Raw genomic sequence first — 16,881 nt, forward strand, 5'->3', positions numbered from 1 at the left:
CAAATTTGGATTCGGAGCAAGTAAGGCCACAAATCCAAGTGACTAAAGTCACCAGTTGGTACTGTGAGCTCTTTCTTCATCCATAAAATGGTAGTAGTCCCTTCTCTGCCCACTTCACAGCATCAGTGCTCTGATGTGCAAGGGCTTTGCAGAGAAAGTGATGGGTGGTGTGATTTGAACAGCTGAAAACACTGGAAATGGAAATGGACAACCCCAGATGCTAGGGACTGAATGTGTCCCCGCAACATTCATATGTGAAATCCTAACCCCTAAGGTAATGGTATTAGAAGGTGAGCCCTTTGAAAGGTGATTAGGTCATGAAGGCGGAGGGAGACCTCTCACCCCTCTGCCACATGAGGTGATACTGGGAAGATGGGACCCTCACCAGATGCCAAATCTGCCAGGGCCTTGAACTTGGCCTTTCCAGCCTTCAGAACTGTGAGAAAGATTTGTTTCTAAGCTATCCACTTTGTGATATTTTCATATCATAAAGGGACTAAGACACCAAGTTTATCAGATTTTTTTTTTTTTTTTTTTTTTTGATACAGGGTCTTACTCTATCACCAGGCTAGAGTGCAGTGGCATGATCATGGTCCACTGCAGGCTTGACCTCCTGGACTTAAGTGAGACCCCCAGCTCAGCCTCCTGAATAGCTTGGACTAGAGGCACACATCACCACACCCAGTTAATTTTATTTTTTGTAGAGACAGGGTCTCAGTTGCCCAGGCTGGTCTCGAACACCTGGCCTCAAGCCATTCTCTGGCCTCAGCCTCTCAAAGTGCTGGGATTACAGGCTTGAGCCACCGTACGCAACAAGAGACTTTAAAAGCCTCTTGGGAAGGTAAAAGTAGAGCAAACTCTAGTATTTGGAAGCAGGAATACCTGCAATTACACTCCCACCTGCCTCTTAGCAGGTCATGTGGAAGTGGATGTGATTTCATAAGAATCTTATAGAACATTGTGTCCAACACCTGGAAAATGGCCCATCAGTTAAGGATGACTTCTTTCTTTTTCTTGCCTGCTCTAGACAGTATTCTTTACATGGAACCTGCCTTAGAATTTAAAAATTAAAGAGGACAGAAAATCATCTGGCTTCCAAAGATGATTATGAAGAATATAAGCAAGAAAATAAGATGAGCCTAGAATTTAAAAGTATAGAATTTATTAGGTACTGAATATAAAAATAAACCATCTAAATAGGGGCCCAGAGAACTTCCTTTATTTCTCTAGGTGTCTCTAGGTCTTTCTACCCCAACCCCAATAAAAACATGTTGCATATATAATGGATAGCAAAGACTAAAAAGATGGAAAGCTTCCAAAGACAGCAGACACTCAGCTTAAGGAGGGTGACGACTGGGTCAGATGAGATCTTCCTGGAGGAGCCCACCATTTTCTCCATCACAACACTGACAAAAAGATACCCTGGCCTTCTGGACCAGAGGCTGACATTAGTGGGTCCCTGAGCAAGTGACGGGCTGGAACTACTGGTTGGGAGGCAGACGGCCTACTCCCTCATTGCATCCTCCAACTGCTTCACTATCAAAGCCTCCTTCTGCTCCTGCAGCACGTCACAGAACCGACGCATGGCTAGAGGGTCCAAATGGGGACAGAGAGAAATAGTGATTTAGTGGGTTTGCAGGTGGGTCCCAGACAGATCCAGGTCATGGTCAACCATAAAAGCCTCTCATTCAGGGATCCTGAACTTCAGCCCTCCCATCTTTGGGATGGGTTTCCAAGTCTACATGTTACATCCCTGATTTCTTTTTGAATATCATTGTTATGTCAGCCTGCGAGACATCTCAATATCTCGTATCAAAGCCTGTACTCTGGGGCTTATGGCCTTGGCCTAATTAGGATTTCTATTTGCCTCTAGTGTCTCTGCACTCAGCCTATCTTCTGTGCTAGCTCAAAAGAATTCTGCAACAAAACCCTTCATGAAAATGAACGATTCACTGCTATATTCCCAGCAGGTAGAACAGCATCTGGCATGTAGTGGAATGCAATAAATAAATGCTCACACGAATGTCCTATTCTCTATAACCTCAGAGGAGAATCTAAACTCTCTAGTATGGCATACAGGGACTTCCATGGTCACCTGCCTATCCATCTCACTTACTAGCCTGGCAGCCCCACAAGGGCAGAGTACTACTTTTTTTGTTTTTGTTTGTTTGTTTGTGTTTTTTTTTAAATGGAGTCTCACTCTGTCGCCCAGGCTGGAGTGCAGTGGTGCAATCTCAGCTTACTGCAACCTCTACCTCCCACGTTCAAGCAATTCTCCTGCCTCAGCACCCCCGAGTAGCTGGGACTACAGGCACACACCACCATGCCTGGCTAATTTTTTGTATTTTTAGTAGAGACGGGGTTTCACCATGCTGGCCAGGCTGGTCTCGAACTCCTGACCTCATGATTTGCCTGCCTCGGCCTCCCAAAGTGCTGGGATTACAGGCATAAGACACTGTGCCCGGCCTCAGAATAGTACTCTTTAGCTTGTTGTCCCAATGCCTCACTCAATGGCAGTCACAGAACAGATACCCCAAATGGGTAATGAATGGATAGGTGCTTGCAGTACATATCAGTTCTTGTTTGCAAAAGCACTTAACTAAAGATAGACATGGAAACAGTGAATAAAGGGCTATATCTATAGGATGTTTAAGGATGGGGAGAAGATTGAGATATTAAGTTGATGGGGCATCTTTAAAGGATTGGGAGGTCAGCTCCACTCACCCAATTTTAGCCGGGGGAGCTCATCTGCAAAGATGAGGCAGAACCAGCCTGGCTCCTTACACATGTAGGCTTTGCCACGGGATAACAACAGCTTGTTGTCCAGGAAGCGGCAATAGAGGAGCCGTTCTTCTTCAAATGTACAGGGATCCAGGTACTAGGGAGGGCACAGGAACAGAGCTGAGCCCAAGACCCAGCGGGCAGGTCTGCCCAAGAACACCTGTCCTGATTCCCAGAACACACCTTTTTCAAGTTGATCCAGACATAGAGGCCAGAGCTGCTGTTGTGAAAGGGGATCTCCAATGCCTTCAGCTTGGCAGTGATGTACTTGTGAGCTTCCCGGAGCCGGTAGCAATTGGTGGGTAGGTACACTTTGTCAATCCATTCTGGATAGGTAGAGGAAAAACATTGTCATAGATACTACTACAGAAATCTACCGAGAGTTCCTTCCCAAATGCTTCCTTCCTGGGCTTCATGCAAGTTTGTTGTTTTTGTTTTGTTTGTTTAAAAACAAAAACAAACAAACAAACAAAAAACCCCAGAGTCGCCCTCTGTCACCCAGGCTAGAGTGCAATGGCACAATCTCAGCACACTGCAATCTCCACCTCCTTGGCTCAAGCGATTCTCATGTCTCAGCCTCCCAAGTAACTGGGACTACAGGCATACGCCACCACACCCAGCTAATTTTTGTATTTTTAGTAGAGACGGCGTTTCACCATGTTGGCCAGCCTGGTCTCAAACTCCTGGCCTCAAGTGATCCATCTGCCTTGGCCTTCCAAAGTCCTGGGATTTTAGGTGTTAACCATTGCACCCCACAAGCTATTTCTAAGACTAACTCTAGCATATTTGAGCTAATGGTGTCCACACCCAATACACCCACCTCTTATCTAAGGCTCTGGTAAAGACACTGGGCTTCTCAAAGGTCTAGTAGGAAAGTTCTCTGAGTTCACAGCCCTGAGGCAAGGAGTCAATCCCCTAATAGGGGTTGATGCTGCTGTTGTTAACTGGGCAAGCAGCAGGGACTCACAGCTCCTACCACCCGAATTTGAGTCTCATACAATGGAGTTGAAGGAATATATGTGTGCCCGGGGATGCTCTTGGCCAGTCGCCCTCAGCATTCATAGAACAGAACCACTTGGGGAACTATTAGAAGCCCTGATGCTCAGACTATATATCTGATATAGCTCAGGCTATATCAGGATCTTTGAAGATGGAACACACATGTCAGTATTTAAGCTCCCTGGGAAACTCCCATGTCCATCCAAGATTGAGGACCAGCGTTCAAGGGGCTGGGATCTGGTTTCTGCCAAGTATCAAAGGTCTTGATATCTATGGAAGCATTCAGTTGGATTGCTCCTGTCTACCTCTCTCCTGTCCCAGACCTGAAAGCAAATTGTTTTCTAAACCAGCAAATATAATGATATTCGTTTGTTTAATTATATCCCAGCTATGAATTAAAACTTCCAGCTTCGTATCTGTTCTATTACAGGGAAGTAAAAAAAATGAGTCTCTAAGCTTGGGCCATGGCTTTAAAGGCGGAAGTCCCTTCTGAGGCCAGCATTCACTTGAGATCCAAGTGAGGGGATGATGAATCCAGGTGCCACAGGCCTAGCCACACCAACTTGCCCAAATGGCAGCTCTCCTTTGGCCACCTTGGAAGACGAAATTATGTTGTATTAGAAGAGTCAGGGTGTTTGTTTTGTTTCTGGTTTTATAATCTTTGTCTAAAGCAAACAGTTTTGGGGACGGAAAATCTATATTCACATAAAGATTAATTTCTGAAGTTCCTACCTTTACAACTTAAAGTAGGATTAGCCATCCCACCTCTAGGCAGAACACAAGCTACCAGACATCCAGAAATTAAGCTCATCCTGTGGTTTTTTGTTTTTGTTTTTGTTTTCTGAGACAGAGTTTCACTTTTTCTACCGAGACTGGAGTGCAATGGCGCGATCTCAGCTCACTGCGACCTCTGCCTCCTGCATTCAAGAGATTCTCCTGCCTCAGCCCCCAAAGTAGCTGGGATTACAGGCGTGCGCCACCGCACCTGGCTAATTTTGCATTTTTAGTAGAGACCGGGTTTCACCTTATTGGCCAGGCTGGTCTCAAACTCCCGACCTCAAGTGATCTGCCCACCTCGGCCTCCCAAAGTGCTGGGATTACACACGTGAGCCACCACACCTGGCCTCATCCTGTGTTTTAAAACAGCACCTCCATCTTCTGTCTATACCCTGCTGTGTTATCTGCCCTATCTTGCCCTCCTTCAAACTTCACGTCTTACCACAGTTAAATCTGAGACAGCACATAGGGTCTCAGTATATTAAGGGCACATCAGAGACCCAAGCAAATCCAAGAATTCCCCATGGCCATGACATCCAGCCAACATGCTGGCCTGTGCTAGATCTCAGTACCTGTGTTCTGGAGCAGTTGACACAGCTTGTGCTGTGCGATGCCAGAAATACTGTGGAGGTAGCCAAAGGCACTCACAGCAGAGACCACCTCCTTGTTGTGGGTATACAGAGCACCAAAGCGGAAGCCAGAGATGCCAAAATCCTAGAGGAAGAAAAGTAGGAACAGGAACAAGTGTTTTGTCTGCCTTCTATTCCCGGTTCCTCCTCCTTCGCTAGCCCAGGAGAGAAAGCAATGGCTCACCTTACTGGTACCCCAGATCACATGGGTCCTGTTGCGATCAGGCAAACTGAAGAAGAAATGGAAAAAATAACTAAGGTTATAGAGAAATAGTTGATGAAGATTTGGGGTATACGAGGGGAAAGTGGACTTGAGGTTCTTCCTAGACAGCAGGGCCTATAGGGCCCAACGTTCAAGAAACAGTTGTCCCAGTTAAGCCAGGAAGTCAACACAAGGTATCCCTGAAGACCTAGAGGGAACAGAACCGAAGTGCCCACTGAATGAAGTCTAGGGCCTTCAGCCTGACATGTGGCTCTCCTACAGCTTGGCCAAAGCTACCTTCCTGGCAGTTGGCTCTTCAGATGTGGGTCACCATCATTTCTAGAACATGCCTGAATATTTCTTACTGCTCCATCTTTGGTGAAGCTGTTCCTTCTGCCAGGCATTTCATTCCCTTGCTTTGAATGCTGCAATCCCATCTCGAGGGCCAGATACTACCCTTCAGAAGGTTCTGCCTCCTTTTTCTTTCCCTGTGCTCTACTTACCAAGAAGCTCCTACCCTGGCATTTTATGAGGCTTTATTTTGACCTTTGACGGTAGACTTTCTACCTTGACCTCAAATTATCGTATACAAAATGGCATATAGACTAGAAGACATTTAGGGGGAAAGATGATGCTTTGATTGCATTCACAGCCCCTGTGAGCAGTTAACTGGCTATGTGCTAGGAACTGAGTTAAGTTCATGTCACATAAACTCACCCTGCAAAACAAGAAGCTTGTGGTTCTCGTTCCCAACTCCAGCTGAGACCAACTCACCTTTTCATGCTCAGAACACTGTGGAATGTGATGGATTCATCAAACACAGACAGCATATAAATCTCATCTATGATCACATGTAGGTTATACCTGTAGATTAGATGAAAGAAGAATAAGGTCTAGCTTATCTCTAGCCTTTTTTCTTAGCATGCTTTTTACAAGCATCTTTGTAATCTTAAGTCATGTCTTTTATAGTGTTCTCTGGGCACAGATCATGCATTCCTACTGCCCCAGCAGCCCATCTGACCCTCCAAGGGGCATAGTAAGGTAGATGGGGTGGTACACCAGAAGGGACCCTTGGACCTAGCTTGGGGGTAATGAGAAGGAATAGGAACCAAAAGACACGTTGAGAACATATTGTCTAACCTTAGCTAACCATTCAACCATCAAGCAGAGACTATGGGAAGAGGTTGGGTAGCCCCGATAATTTTTAACTGGTAGAGTCAGGAGCTCCTAACTGCTTATGTGCCTCGTTCATTCTCCCAACAATCGTCACTACTGTCATCTCCATTTCAGATGAAGAAACTAAGGCGGGCTGGCCACCGTGGCTCATGCCTGTAATCCCAGCACTTTGGGAGGCCGAGGCGGGTGGATCATGAGGTCAGGAGTTCAAGACCAGCCTGGACAACATGGTGAAACCCTGTCTCTACTAAAAATACAAAAATTAGCTGGGTGTGTTGGTGCATGCCTGCAATTGTAGTGACTCAGGAGGCTGAGGCAGGAGAATTGCTTGAACCTGGGAGGTGGAGGTTGCAGTGAGCTGAGATCCCACCACAGCACTCTAGCCTGGGTGACAGAGTGTGACTCTGTCTCAAAAAAAAAGAAAAAGAAAAAGAAAAAAAAGAAACTAAGGCTCTTAGCTGTAAAGTCAATTAGCAGGTGCTATAGCTGGGAGGTGAACCCATTCTATCCAATTCATGCCTATCCCCTCTAGTATTTTTCCTCCTGACCCCACGCTGCACCATTCATTGGTCTGGGTTAGTCATGAAGTTTGACTAAGTCTGTTTCTTATGGAAAATGGAAGGTTATCTGCCTTAAGTAATAGGACTATTTCAGGACTGCAGAGAAAACTAAGGTTAACTTGCTCTTAGAAAGGAACGTGAACCTCTGTAGGAACACGTCTTCATCCCACAAGGTCTGAGAGTGTCTTCCTCGGCACTCCAGCCCAAGTGGCTTCCGAAATGGATGCTGGGAGAAAGTACTTAAGCTTAAGCAGAAAAGTAACAAATTATATATTTTTAAGTGATATATTTGTCAGAAAACAAAACTATATTTCGACTGTTATGTAAATGTCAATACATAGGCTGAGGCTAGAAAGGAAATGGCAAAAGGTTTGAAGTGGTAAGTATGTGATTGCGTTTTCCTTCATTTTAATTTCAGTTAGTTTTATATAACTCTGCAAAGTATGGTGTATAGTGAGAATATTTAGGGTAAATTACTTTTTGAGACAAAGTCTCACTCTGTTGCCTAGGCTGGAGCACGATCTCGGCTCACTGCAACCTCCTCCTCCCCGGCTCAAGCAATTCTCATGTCTCAGCCTCCCAAGTAGCTGGGATTGTAGGTGCCCACCACCATGCCTGGCTAATTTTGTATTTTTAGTGGAGACAAGGTTTCCCCCTGTTGGCCAGGCTGTTCTCGAACTCCTGACCTCAAGTGATCCACTGCCTCGGTGTCCCAAAGTGCTGGGATTACAGGCATGTGCCACCAGATCTGGCTCTTGACTACTTGACTATAAGTGACGGGAATCCTTTCAAGGAATATTACCTAGTCTCAAGGGGTGGAACTCATACCTCTTGGCAAATTCCAGGTATTTCATTAGCGAGTCTGGGGAGTAGATGTCACCCACAGGATTCTGAGGGTTGATTAGCACAAGGCCTCGGACCTTTTTCCCCTAAGAAAAACCCAAATATAACTGAGTGAATACAAGTCCTTTGCATCTACCCTAAATTCAAACAAGGATCTTTTACAGGTCAGGCACCCTAAAAGGCCTAGGTAGGGTATTGAAGCAGCAACTACTCTACTGCCCAAAGAGGGGGAACAGGAAGGAAGTCTGGGGCTGCTATAACATCCCCATAGGACTCAGGGATCTAGAGGGACACACCCCTGGATCATTCACTGTCTCTTCCAACTAAGGACAGCCCACCAGGTCTTGGTGAACAAGCAGCACCAGAGTTTCAATACTCAAACCCCTTTCAGGACCAGCAGTGGCCATCCTAAAAATATGGTTCCCTCTTTACCTCAAACCTAGCTTCAAGCAGGGCTTCTTCTAACTTGTCCACAGTGAGCTGGAAAGGTTGGGTGTTTGTAACAGTGACCTGGAAGAGAAACATTATGTGAGAAGTGTCTCTTAAAGTCTAAGCCTTGATTCCTCATTCCCATAAGCCCCAGATAATCCTCTGCCTTCATACCAGAGTGTTAGTCCACGTGCCTTCTCCACCCCTACCCAACCACTTAGATGGGTAGAAAGCAAGCCCCTCTACCCCTTTAAGTGTCCCCAGAACAGTCCATTGTCTAGGTGTATGGAGCAGGGAAGGGGCCCCATTCAGACCTCACTCTCCAGGTAGACAGGAATCAACTCAACCTTTGCATACAGGCGGGAGCTAAAGGCAAAGCCACCGTAGAAGGGAGCAGGGACCAGGAAGGCCTCTGGAAACAGAGAGACAGAGCCATCATTTCAAAGTCTCCCAATCAGAGCCTGTTGCCAGGCTCCCCAAACTAGCAAAGCTGTTGACCAAAAAAAAAAAAGTCAGTTTCACGATCCTTTCTACCTGGGGATTAATGTTCTTAGGTTCAGGTGCTATGAAAGTTATCCATTATTATAGACATCATTGGGGGAAACAAAACTCTAGTTTCTTCTTTGCAGGTATATTAGAGAAGAAGAGGGAAGGATATCACTGAATAACTCAGAATCCAGGGCACAAGTTAAGCAAGGCTCACTAGCAGATGGAGGAATGGTTATTAGGAAAGTCTCAACTGATCCAGGCCAAATATCAGAGGTCAAGGTCCATGTGCAAGGAGGGCTCCTTGTTTGGACCTGGGGATCTCACTTTCTTTTCTTCCCATCCATTTGGCCTTACTGATGAGTTAAGAGAAGCTCCTTTGCATGAAAGGGACTATCTTAACCACTTCTTTTGATGCATCCAGAGCTCTTTAACATTGGAGCCTCTTGCTTAAGCATTGTTACAGGGGAGGTTGAGAACAGTCCACTCAACCTTGTTTGGTCCAGGACTAATTAACCTTTTTCTGAAGAGATAAGAAATCTATATTGTCTGAGCCCATTGTCATGGCTCTCTGTATTGCAGCTGAGCCCAAAAGCCCAGCCATGAACATAGTAGGTAGGCCCCCATCGTCATTCCTGGGGCATGCCTCCTTGAGGTTCATCATGTCTCTCTTCCATTAAATGGAGAATCCAAACCCCTTGCTCCCACAGAAATAGGAAGATAACCTAGTCAGTGTGGGAAAAGGCCCACCACTGTGGGGAAAAGGCCTTGAGTCAGGATGCTGTTCTTCCTCAAAGTCCAGTGCCTGTGTGTTCCTACCCATGTTGCTAGTATTTCATTGAGAGGGAAAGCAGAGCCCACTGACTTACCGCCTGGATCACACAGAACCATGGCCAGGGCAGAGAAGACAGAGCAGCAGCCATTTAGAACTACCACCTGAAGACGACACATGAGAGGCAGAAGTCAAAACCAATACCTATGTGAGAAGGGGTAGCCATGCTTTCTCCATCCTCCTGGGCGGAACAGGCACAGGGAACCTCCTCAGCTGGGACACATTGGCCTTCACCCTGCCCTGGCCCCTGAGAGTCTCCACTGGTTCTCCTTGTATCCCCTAGAAAGGGCAGAGCATCCTCCAAGAATATAGCCCTTCACCAGGGTGGCAGCAAGGCTGGGAAACTGACTCACGTTTTCTGGATCAAGTTGGGTAGGTGCCCTGCAGTAGTAGGTCAGGAACCGGGCCACTTCTTCCCGCAGGCTGTAAACAGACCCAGAGACCTTGTGGTTCCTGAGCCCCTTTCCTCGCTCATGGTCTGGATGGCCATTGTCCAGCCTAATAGGGACCTTTGCTACCCAGTCCAACCTCATATCACAGGGCTACTGACTGAGACCATCAAATCCCCAAGTCACACAGACAATAAGTGAGAGTTGGCACAAGAACTCGGGCCTTTTGAATTATTCCTGGTATACCAGGAATAACCCTTCCTACTATACCAGGCTGCCTCCTGATGACGTTTTGCTCTAGGCATTTTCTAGACGTTATTACCCAAAGAGACAGGGAGGTAACCAACCAGGAATTTGGTGCCTTGAATCCTCCTTCTGGATAAGGACAGCTGCCTGTGGGACCAAGAGACCCTAAATCTGAAAGTCACTTACAACGGCTGCCCTCTCCAATCAGGGTACTGCAGCAAGGCGTCCTCAATGCAGTTCATGTCCCTTTCTTGCAACTGTTGACAAATAGAACATGAAAACAGGTAGGCCAGGGAAGTCCAAGAGGCCTCATCCTACTCCTAGTTCATACAAGAGTGTTTGCCCTCCACATACATGACCGCCTAGAAAGGGTATGGGTATACACACTGAGTGCTCCTTAATGAATGGAGGCTACCATCTTGTCATAAATTACACAAGTAGATACCTCACTGGGAAGTATTTGACCCAGAGGTTCCCATAGCAACCTTCCCACCATATACCTAATCAGAGAATACCTCTGGACAGTCAGCAAGGCCAGGAGGTTAAATGTGCTATTCTAGAAGCTATTTCTTCACTCTTCCTCCCAGCTCCTATGTCTCACCCCTGTATCTACCACAGCTGAGGAGCACGCTAGGGGGAGGGGGCGGGTCCCAACATAGCCCAGAACATCCTTACTCTTTCAGTTATCAGATCCATGCAGAGCTTGTTCTCACTGGTACCAAGGTTAATGAAGCCCTGGAGATGGAAGGAATCCAAGATCAGGTCAGTCCTCTTGCTCCACCCTATATAGATCCCTTGAAACACGCTAAGAAATGTTCATCTCAGATTAGCTCAAATGGAGATCTCACTGCCCACGAGGCAATTCAATCCAAATTTGACAACTTTACACGTTAGGAAAGCTTTCTATGAACCCAAAATAGTACAGCTTGCAAATTTCCCCCTTAGAGCCACATAAATAAGTTATGTCCTATCGACCAGTCATTGAGTTCTTATTATGTGCCAGACACTAGACCAAGTGTTTCACGTGAGTTGTCTCAATTCCTGAGAAGAAGGTTCTATATACTCCAATTTAAAGAGTGAAGTTTAGAAAAGTTGAATAACTTACTAGCCATGTGACCTTGGGTGATAGGTAGAACTCTACCTACCTGACTCCTGACCCTGGACCCTTAATCCCCAAGGCCCCACCTGGCACCTACCTCTGCTACTTCTCCTTACACATTAGGGCCTTCTAAGTTATTATGGGAGAATAGAAAGAACAGAAGGGGAAGGTATAGCTAATGTTGCCCTTCACCCTCTGGTTGGAGAACTGCTAAGGACCCCCTTTGCTGGAAGCCTTTCATCAGTTCCCCATCGCCCTTAGGGTAACATGCTTTTTTTTTTTTTTTTTTTGAGCTAGGGTCCTACTCTGTCCACTCTGTCACCCAGGCTGGAGTGCAGTGGCATGATCTCAGCTCACTGCAACCTCCACCCACCAGGGTCAAGTGATCCTCCCACCTCAGCTTCCCAGATAGTTGGGGCTCTAGGTGTGTGCCACCACGCCTAGCTAGTTTTTGTATTTTTTGTAGAGATGAGGTTTCACCATGTTGCCCAGGCTCGTCTCGAATTCCTGGACTTGAGCAATCCACCAACCTTGGCCTCCCAAAGTGCTGGGATTACAGGTGTGAGCCACCACGCCCAGTCCCTTAGGGTAACATCTTAGCATCTCCCATCCACCTCTGTTCACACCTCCTGCCACAGCACCAGTGGTCCCTACTCTGGCCACTGGACCTCCTTTCCCAATCACTCCTAGCCCTTCACATCTTGAAGGTTTTACCTGTGCTGTTCCTCCTGCCTGGAGGGTCATGGCCATGACCATCACCACATGGCTGGCAGATTCAGCCTTTAAAACATCTTCCCAGACCACCTGAAGTGGGCATCCCTTTCGTGCTCTTGGGAAGATTTTTTGTTTGTTTTTTTTGTTTTTTTTTTTTTGAGACAGTCTCGCTCTGTCGCCCAGGCTGGAGTGCAGTGGCCAGATCTCAGCTCACTGCAAGCTCCACCTCCCAGGTTTACACCATTTTCCTGCCTCAGCCTCCCGAGTAGCTGGGACTACAGGCGCCTGCCACCTCGCCCGGCTAGTTTTTTTGTATCTTTTTTAGTAGAGACGGGGTTTCACCGTGTTAGCCAGGATGGTCTCGATCTCCTGACCTCGCGATCCGCCTGTCTCGGCCTCCCAAAGTGCTAGGATTACAGGCTTGAGCCACCGCGCCCGGCCTTGGGAAGATTGTTAATGTCTGTGCCCCAGTTGCTGACTCCATTCATCACTATACTAAGTTCTATAACGGCAGGCTCATTTGCCCCTGTGACCACAGGGGCCAACTCCTAATAATTAAGAGCTGGGATTTAGGGAGAGGGAAGGATTTGGGGGTGGAGGGAGTTTTCCAACTTTCTGGGGCATTGTCACTTTATTTCTGCAATTACTCCCTTATCTGCAAGATGACAAGAGTGCCCATTTCATAAGGCTATAAAGAATGAGAGCACATACAGCACTTGGCCCAGGACTCAGTAAATCTAAGTGACTGGAGCCCGTGAGGATGCTGCCCACCCCCCACCCCAAATTCTCACCAAGGTGTTCTTGTCCTTATGATATTTATCTTTTTGGTAGGCATTGTAGTCCTGGAAGCTTGACTGATAGAAGACAGAGATGTCAATCCCACGGTTGGATAGGTCACGACTGACAAAGGCAGCTTCACAGTCACTCAGTTGGGGAACTGGATCAGGCTGTCCAGACAGTTGGGCCCTCTCCCCATATCTGACATCACCCCTAGAGTCCTCAGAAGGAAGAGGCACTTGGAGCTCCAGGTCACTTGCAGCCTCAGACTGTAGGAGGTTGATCATCCGGCGTATTAAGCAACTCAGAAGGGCTTCCTTCTCACGGATGGCCTGTGTGTGCTTCCTTTCCTCCAGTGACAGGCCCTGTCTGCTCGTCAGCTGCACGAAGTGCTCCCTCATGGCCTGCCGCAAGTGCAGTGTTATCTCCAGCAGCTGGGGATAGATGCTGTGGTCTCTGGGGACCTGGTCTCTCCTCTGGCCGGAGGGCACAGGGAGGGTGTCTGACCAATGACTCATACTCCAGGTATCTTCACTGGCCTCTGTGGGCTGCCTGGCACCTACAGAGAAAGAGACCATTGACATTGGAGCAAAGGAGGATCTCCTGGACCCTCAGTTCCAGGAACGGATGGAGACAGAACAGATCTCAAACTGGTTCTTCTTACTTCCATACCTTGGTTATATGACCAGATTGGTTCATGAAGAGTTACCTACTCATTAGGGCAATGAGTATGTGGCCCCCAGCCTAGACACTGAGTGCTTTACTTCAATGGCATTCAATAGAATGTGTTCTGAGGAAGAGCAGGGGATATGAACAAGGAGGCTCTGGATTGTCCACCCTGTTCTTCAACCTGAGCAGTTCCTGCTTTGTTTGGTTAAATAGGAAAAAAGCGTTTCTACTGCTCAAAAACAATCACCATCACTACCCACTGAGTAAAACATTCTGCTAGAATAAACTAAATGCCTGAGGGCCAAATCTGGCCTGCCACTTATTTTTGTAGATAGTTTTATTGAAACACAGCCCCATTCATTTATTTATGTCTTGATTATGGCTGCTTTTGTATTACAATGGCAGAGTTTAATAGTCATGACAGAGACCACGTGACAGAGACCATATGGTCCACAGAGCCTAAAATATTAACTGTCTGGCTCTTTACAGAAAAGGTTTGCAAAGCCCTGCTCAAGAACATCAGCCCTGCTTTTTGCCTGTTGTTCTCCAGGTTGGCCATACCAGATACTCAAAGTCTTTAGATTCCTCAGTTCCTCTATCCTCACTTGGCTTCCTGCAAATGCCTTCCACCTACTCACTGTGACAGCTGCCTTAGGCTTCCATCACTTGTAACTATGGGCTAGGTACATGGCTCTCAAACTTTGAAATCCATTACCAAGTCCTTCAGTAATCACCTGGAGGGCATGGTAGGAAACAGATGGTGAGACCTCACCTCTGAATTTTGAGTCAGTGTGTCTGGGGTGAGACCTGCGAATCCTCATTTCTAGCAAGTTCCTGGGACTATACTTAGCAAATTTTCCTTTTTTCTTTTTTTTTTTTGGAGGGACTGGGTCTTGCTCTGTCACTCAGACTGAAGTGCAGTGGCACAATTATGGCTTATTGCAACATACTTCCAACGATTAGGATTAGCCTTACTTCTGAAAACAAGTTAAATACTGAACAAGACCAAAAAATACCTCCTTAAAGCCTCAAAGAATCAGTAAATCAGATAGCAAGATCCCAGGAGGTAGGAAAGCTTGAGGCCAACACCTGCCGCTACTTCTTTAAAACAATCCTCATATCCCAAGACACCAAGACCCTTTTTTCTAAAAATATACATCTATGCCCATTCTACCAAATGCTACAATTCCAAGTTTTTCCCCCTAAGTAACACCCACTACACACACACAAACAAAAAAAACCTCATTGCTTCTTTTATAAATTTATGGCACCAGTACTTCAGAGTACCAAACACTCTGTCCAACTTCTTCAAACCATGTTCAGTTTGCCTGTGATGTTCCCATTGCAACCTATACCTCCCCCTTAATGACATTCAATACTGTTACTTGTTCAGTGTCTGCCCAGGTCAGCCTTCATTATTACATTCTTAGCACAGTACCTTGGCACATACGCAACTAACATAGTTAATGAGTAGGAGAGGCATAACCACAAGGATGTTGCCAAGTCAGGGCAGCAATGAGCCATAAATGAAGACTTTGGCCATGGAAGGTGAAGCAATAGACAGAGAAAGCCAGAGAACAAAGCTGTGTCAAGTCTTGACTTAGGATCCCAACCTTTCATCAGTGATGCAAAAACTTTATTCAGTGTTAGGAACATACTGATGTGAAAGAAATTGAATATGACTGTTTATGCCTAGATAAACCCTCTCTTCCACAAGCAAGAGCTTTGCTCTGGCCCAAATTCCCTGTCCTAGAAGAGATTCATTTTAATGGGGCTCTCAACTCTGTAGGTGAGTCACACTATCTTTCCAAACACTTGATTATCATAAAGCATTTCAAGGGCCAGGCGAGATTCCTTTGGTTTTGCCTTCCAAAAGGTGGTGCCTATCATCCCTGTTGGTCCTGCGGAGTGCTAGTGGAAACAGCCAAGATGGGGTGGTAACCTCCCTCCAGTGAACAAGAAGCCACTGTCACCGGGCATCTTCTTCGTTCTCCCAGGAGTGGGAGAGCATCTTTGTATCTTTGTCCTGTGTCACCATAACAACAAAGTCAAAGATGGGACAGCTCTTTGGACAGCTCCGTAACATCAGCCAGCTCAGCCCATGGTCCCAGAATTTTAGTTATTCCAGTTCAGTTAAATTAGGGGCTCTTAGACTTCTTGCCATGGAAGTCCTTGCTGTTAACAAAGTCCCACTAGTCTGCCCCATATATCAAACACTCAGCCAGGGACTCCAGGCACATACGAAATGGGGACCAGAATGGGACAGGGAAGCTGAAGGCCAGTGTGGCCTAGTAGGCAAATGGAGGAGGAAACTTGTTTAAAGTAGTTAGAATGAGAACCTCCCAGGGCAGATTTACATAGCAGAACTTGGGGGCCAAGGCAGTTAACTGAAAGTAATGCATTTTCCTGGTAAAAATGGTTTTTTTTTTTTTTTTTTTTTTTTTTTTTTTTTTTTTTGGCGGTGTGGTTGGGGGTTGTTTGTTTTTGAGACAGAATCTCACTCTCTCACCCAGGCTGGAGTACATTGGTGCAATCATGGCTCACTGCAACCTCTGACTCCTGGGCTCCAGCGTTCCTCCCACCTCAGCCTCCTGAGTAGCTGGGACTACAGGTGCATTCCACTACACCCAGCCGATTTTTGTGTATCTTTTGTACAGATGGAGTTTCATCATGTTGCCCAGGTTGGTCTCAAATTCCTGGGCTCAAGTGATCCTCCCGCCTCAGCCTCCCTAAGTGCTAGGGATTGTAGGCACAAGCCACCATGCCTGGCCCCAAGATGTGTTCTCTGATAACAAAGTGAGTATGCAGCAAGGCCAGGAGTAAACCTAGAAGCTGGACTTCTGCCAAGACTCATCTTTCTATGGGAAAAGTCTATTGTAAATGATACCATTCCACAAAGGCAACAATGCCCCTATACCTCAGCCCTGAGTTGTCTGGTACTGGGGGTACACCAATCCTCTCCTCAAGTCTTCTTGGCTATACCATTGGTTTCACTATTCCTCAGCCTCCCACCATCTACCTTTCAGTTCACTCAGGGGCCTTCTATAGCAGCTAGAACCAGTATCCCAGGATCAGCCCGGTGGATGCTAGCAGCCTTTTGACAAGAGTTGAAAGACAGATCTTCAACAGCAGACGTTGGGAAGGGGAAGTGAATGTGGGAAATGAAGTGAGAACAGGCTGGCAGTTCACTTTTGATACCAGCACATGGCTATACCATTTACACAAGGATACTTCTAGTATCACTTTTTCTAGTGCCCTACAAGCCCTTATAAC

General features: G+C 46.5%; 1 protein-coding gene across 1 annotated transcript; it reads right to left on the reverse strand.

Annotated features, from left to right (window-relative positions):
• Positions 1-1,145: 1,145 nt before the first annotated feature.
• ACCSL (1-aminocyclopropane-1-carboxylate synthase homolog (inactive) like) lies at positions 1,146-16,043 on the reverse strand. Its single transcript, XM_003910000.4, has 14 exons — positions 12,954-16,043; positions 11,025-11,084; positions 10,536-10,606; positions 10,068-10,137; positions 9,752-9,818; positions 8,711-8,808; positions 8,400-8,477; positions 7,953-8,053; positions 6,163-6,252; positions 5,371-5,416; positions 5,130-5,271; positions 2,965-3,107; positions 2,725-2,878; positions 1,146-1,587 (listed from the first exon to the last, which is right to left on the reverse strand). Exons 1-14 carry the CDS (start codon positions 13,521-13,523, stop codon positions 1,505-1,507), a joined length of 1,773 nt encoding a protein of 590 aa, XP_003910049.3. The 5' UTR covers positions 13,524-16,043; the 3' UTR covers positions 1,146-1,504.
• Positions 16,044-16,881: the final 838 nt, after the last annotated feature.

The sequence above is a fragment of the Papio anubis genome, chromosome 12 (genome assembly GCF_008728515.1).
Source record: "Papio anubis isolate 15944 chromosome 12, Panubis1.0, whole genome shotgun sequence".
NCBI classification, from domain to species: domain Eukaryota; kingdom Metazoa; phylum Chordata; class Mammalia; order Primates; family Cercopithecidae; genus Papio; species Papio anubis.

What these genes read in the sequence shown, in the direction of transcription:
- ACCSL (XM_003910000.4), bottom strand. Translation starts at nt 13,523, where the DNA reads ATGTCAATGGTCTCTTTCTCTGTAGGTGCCAGGCAGCCCACAGAGGCC. An exon ending in AGTGTTCTGAGCATGAAAAG is followed by an intron (nt 5,417 to 6,162) that starts GTGAGTTGGTCT and finishes TTTCTTCTTCAG; the next exon opens with TTTGCCTGATCGCAACAGGA. An exon ending in TCTGGATCAACTTGAAAAAG is followed by an intron (nt 2,879 to 2,964) that starts GTGTGTTCTGGG and finishes TGCCCTCCCTAG; the next exon opens with TACCTGGATCCCTGTACATT.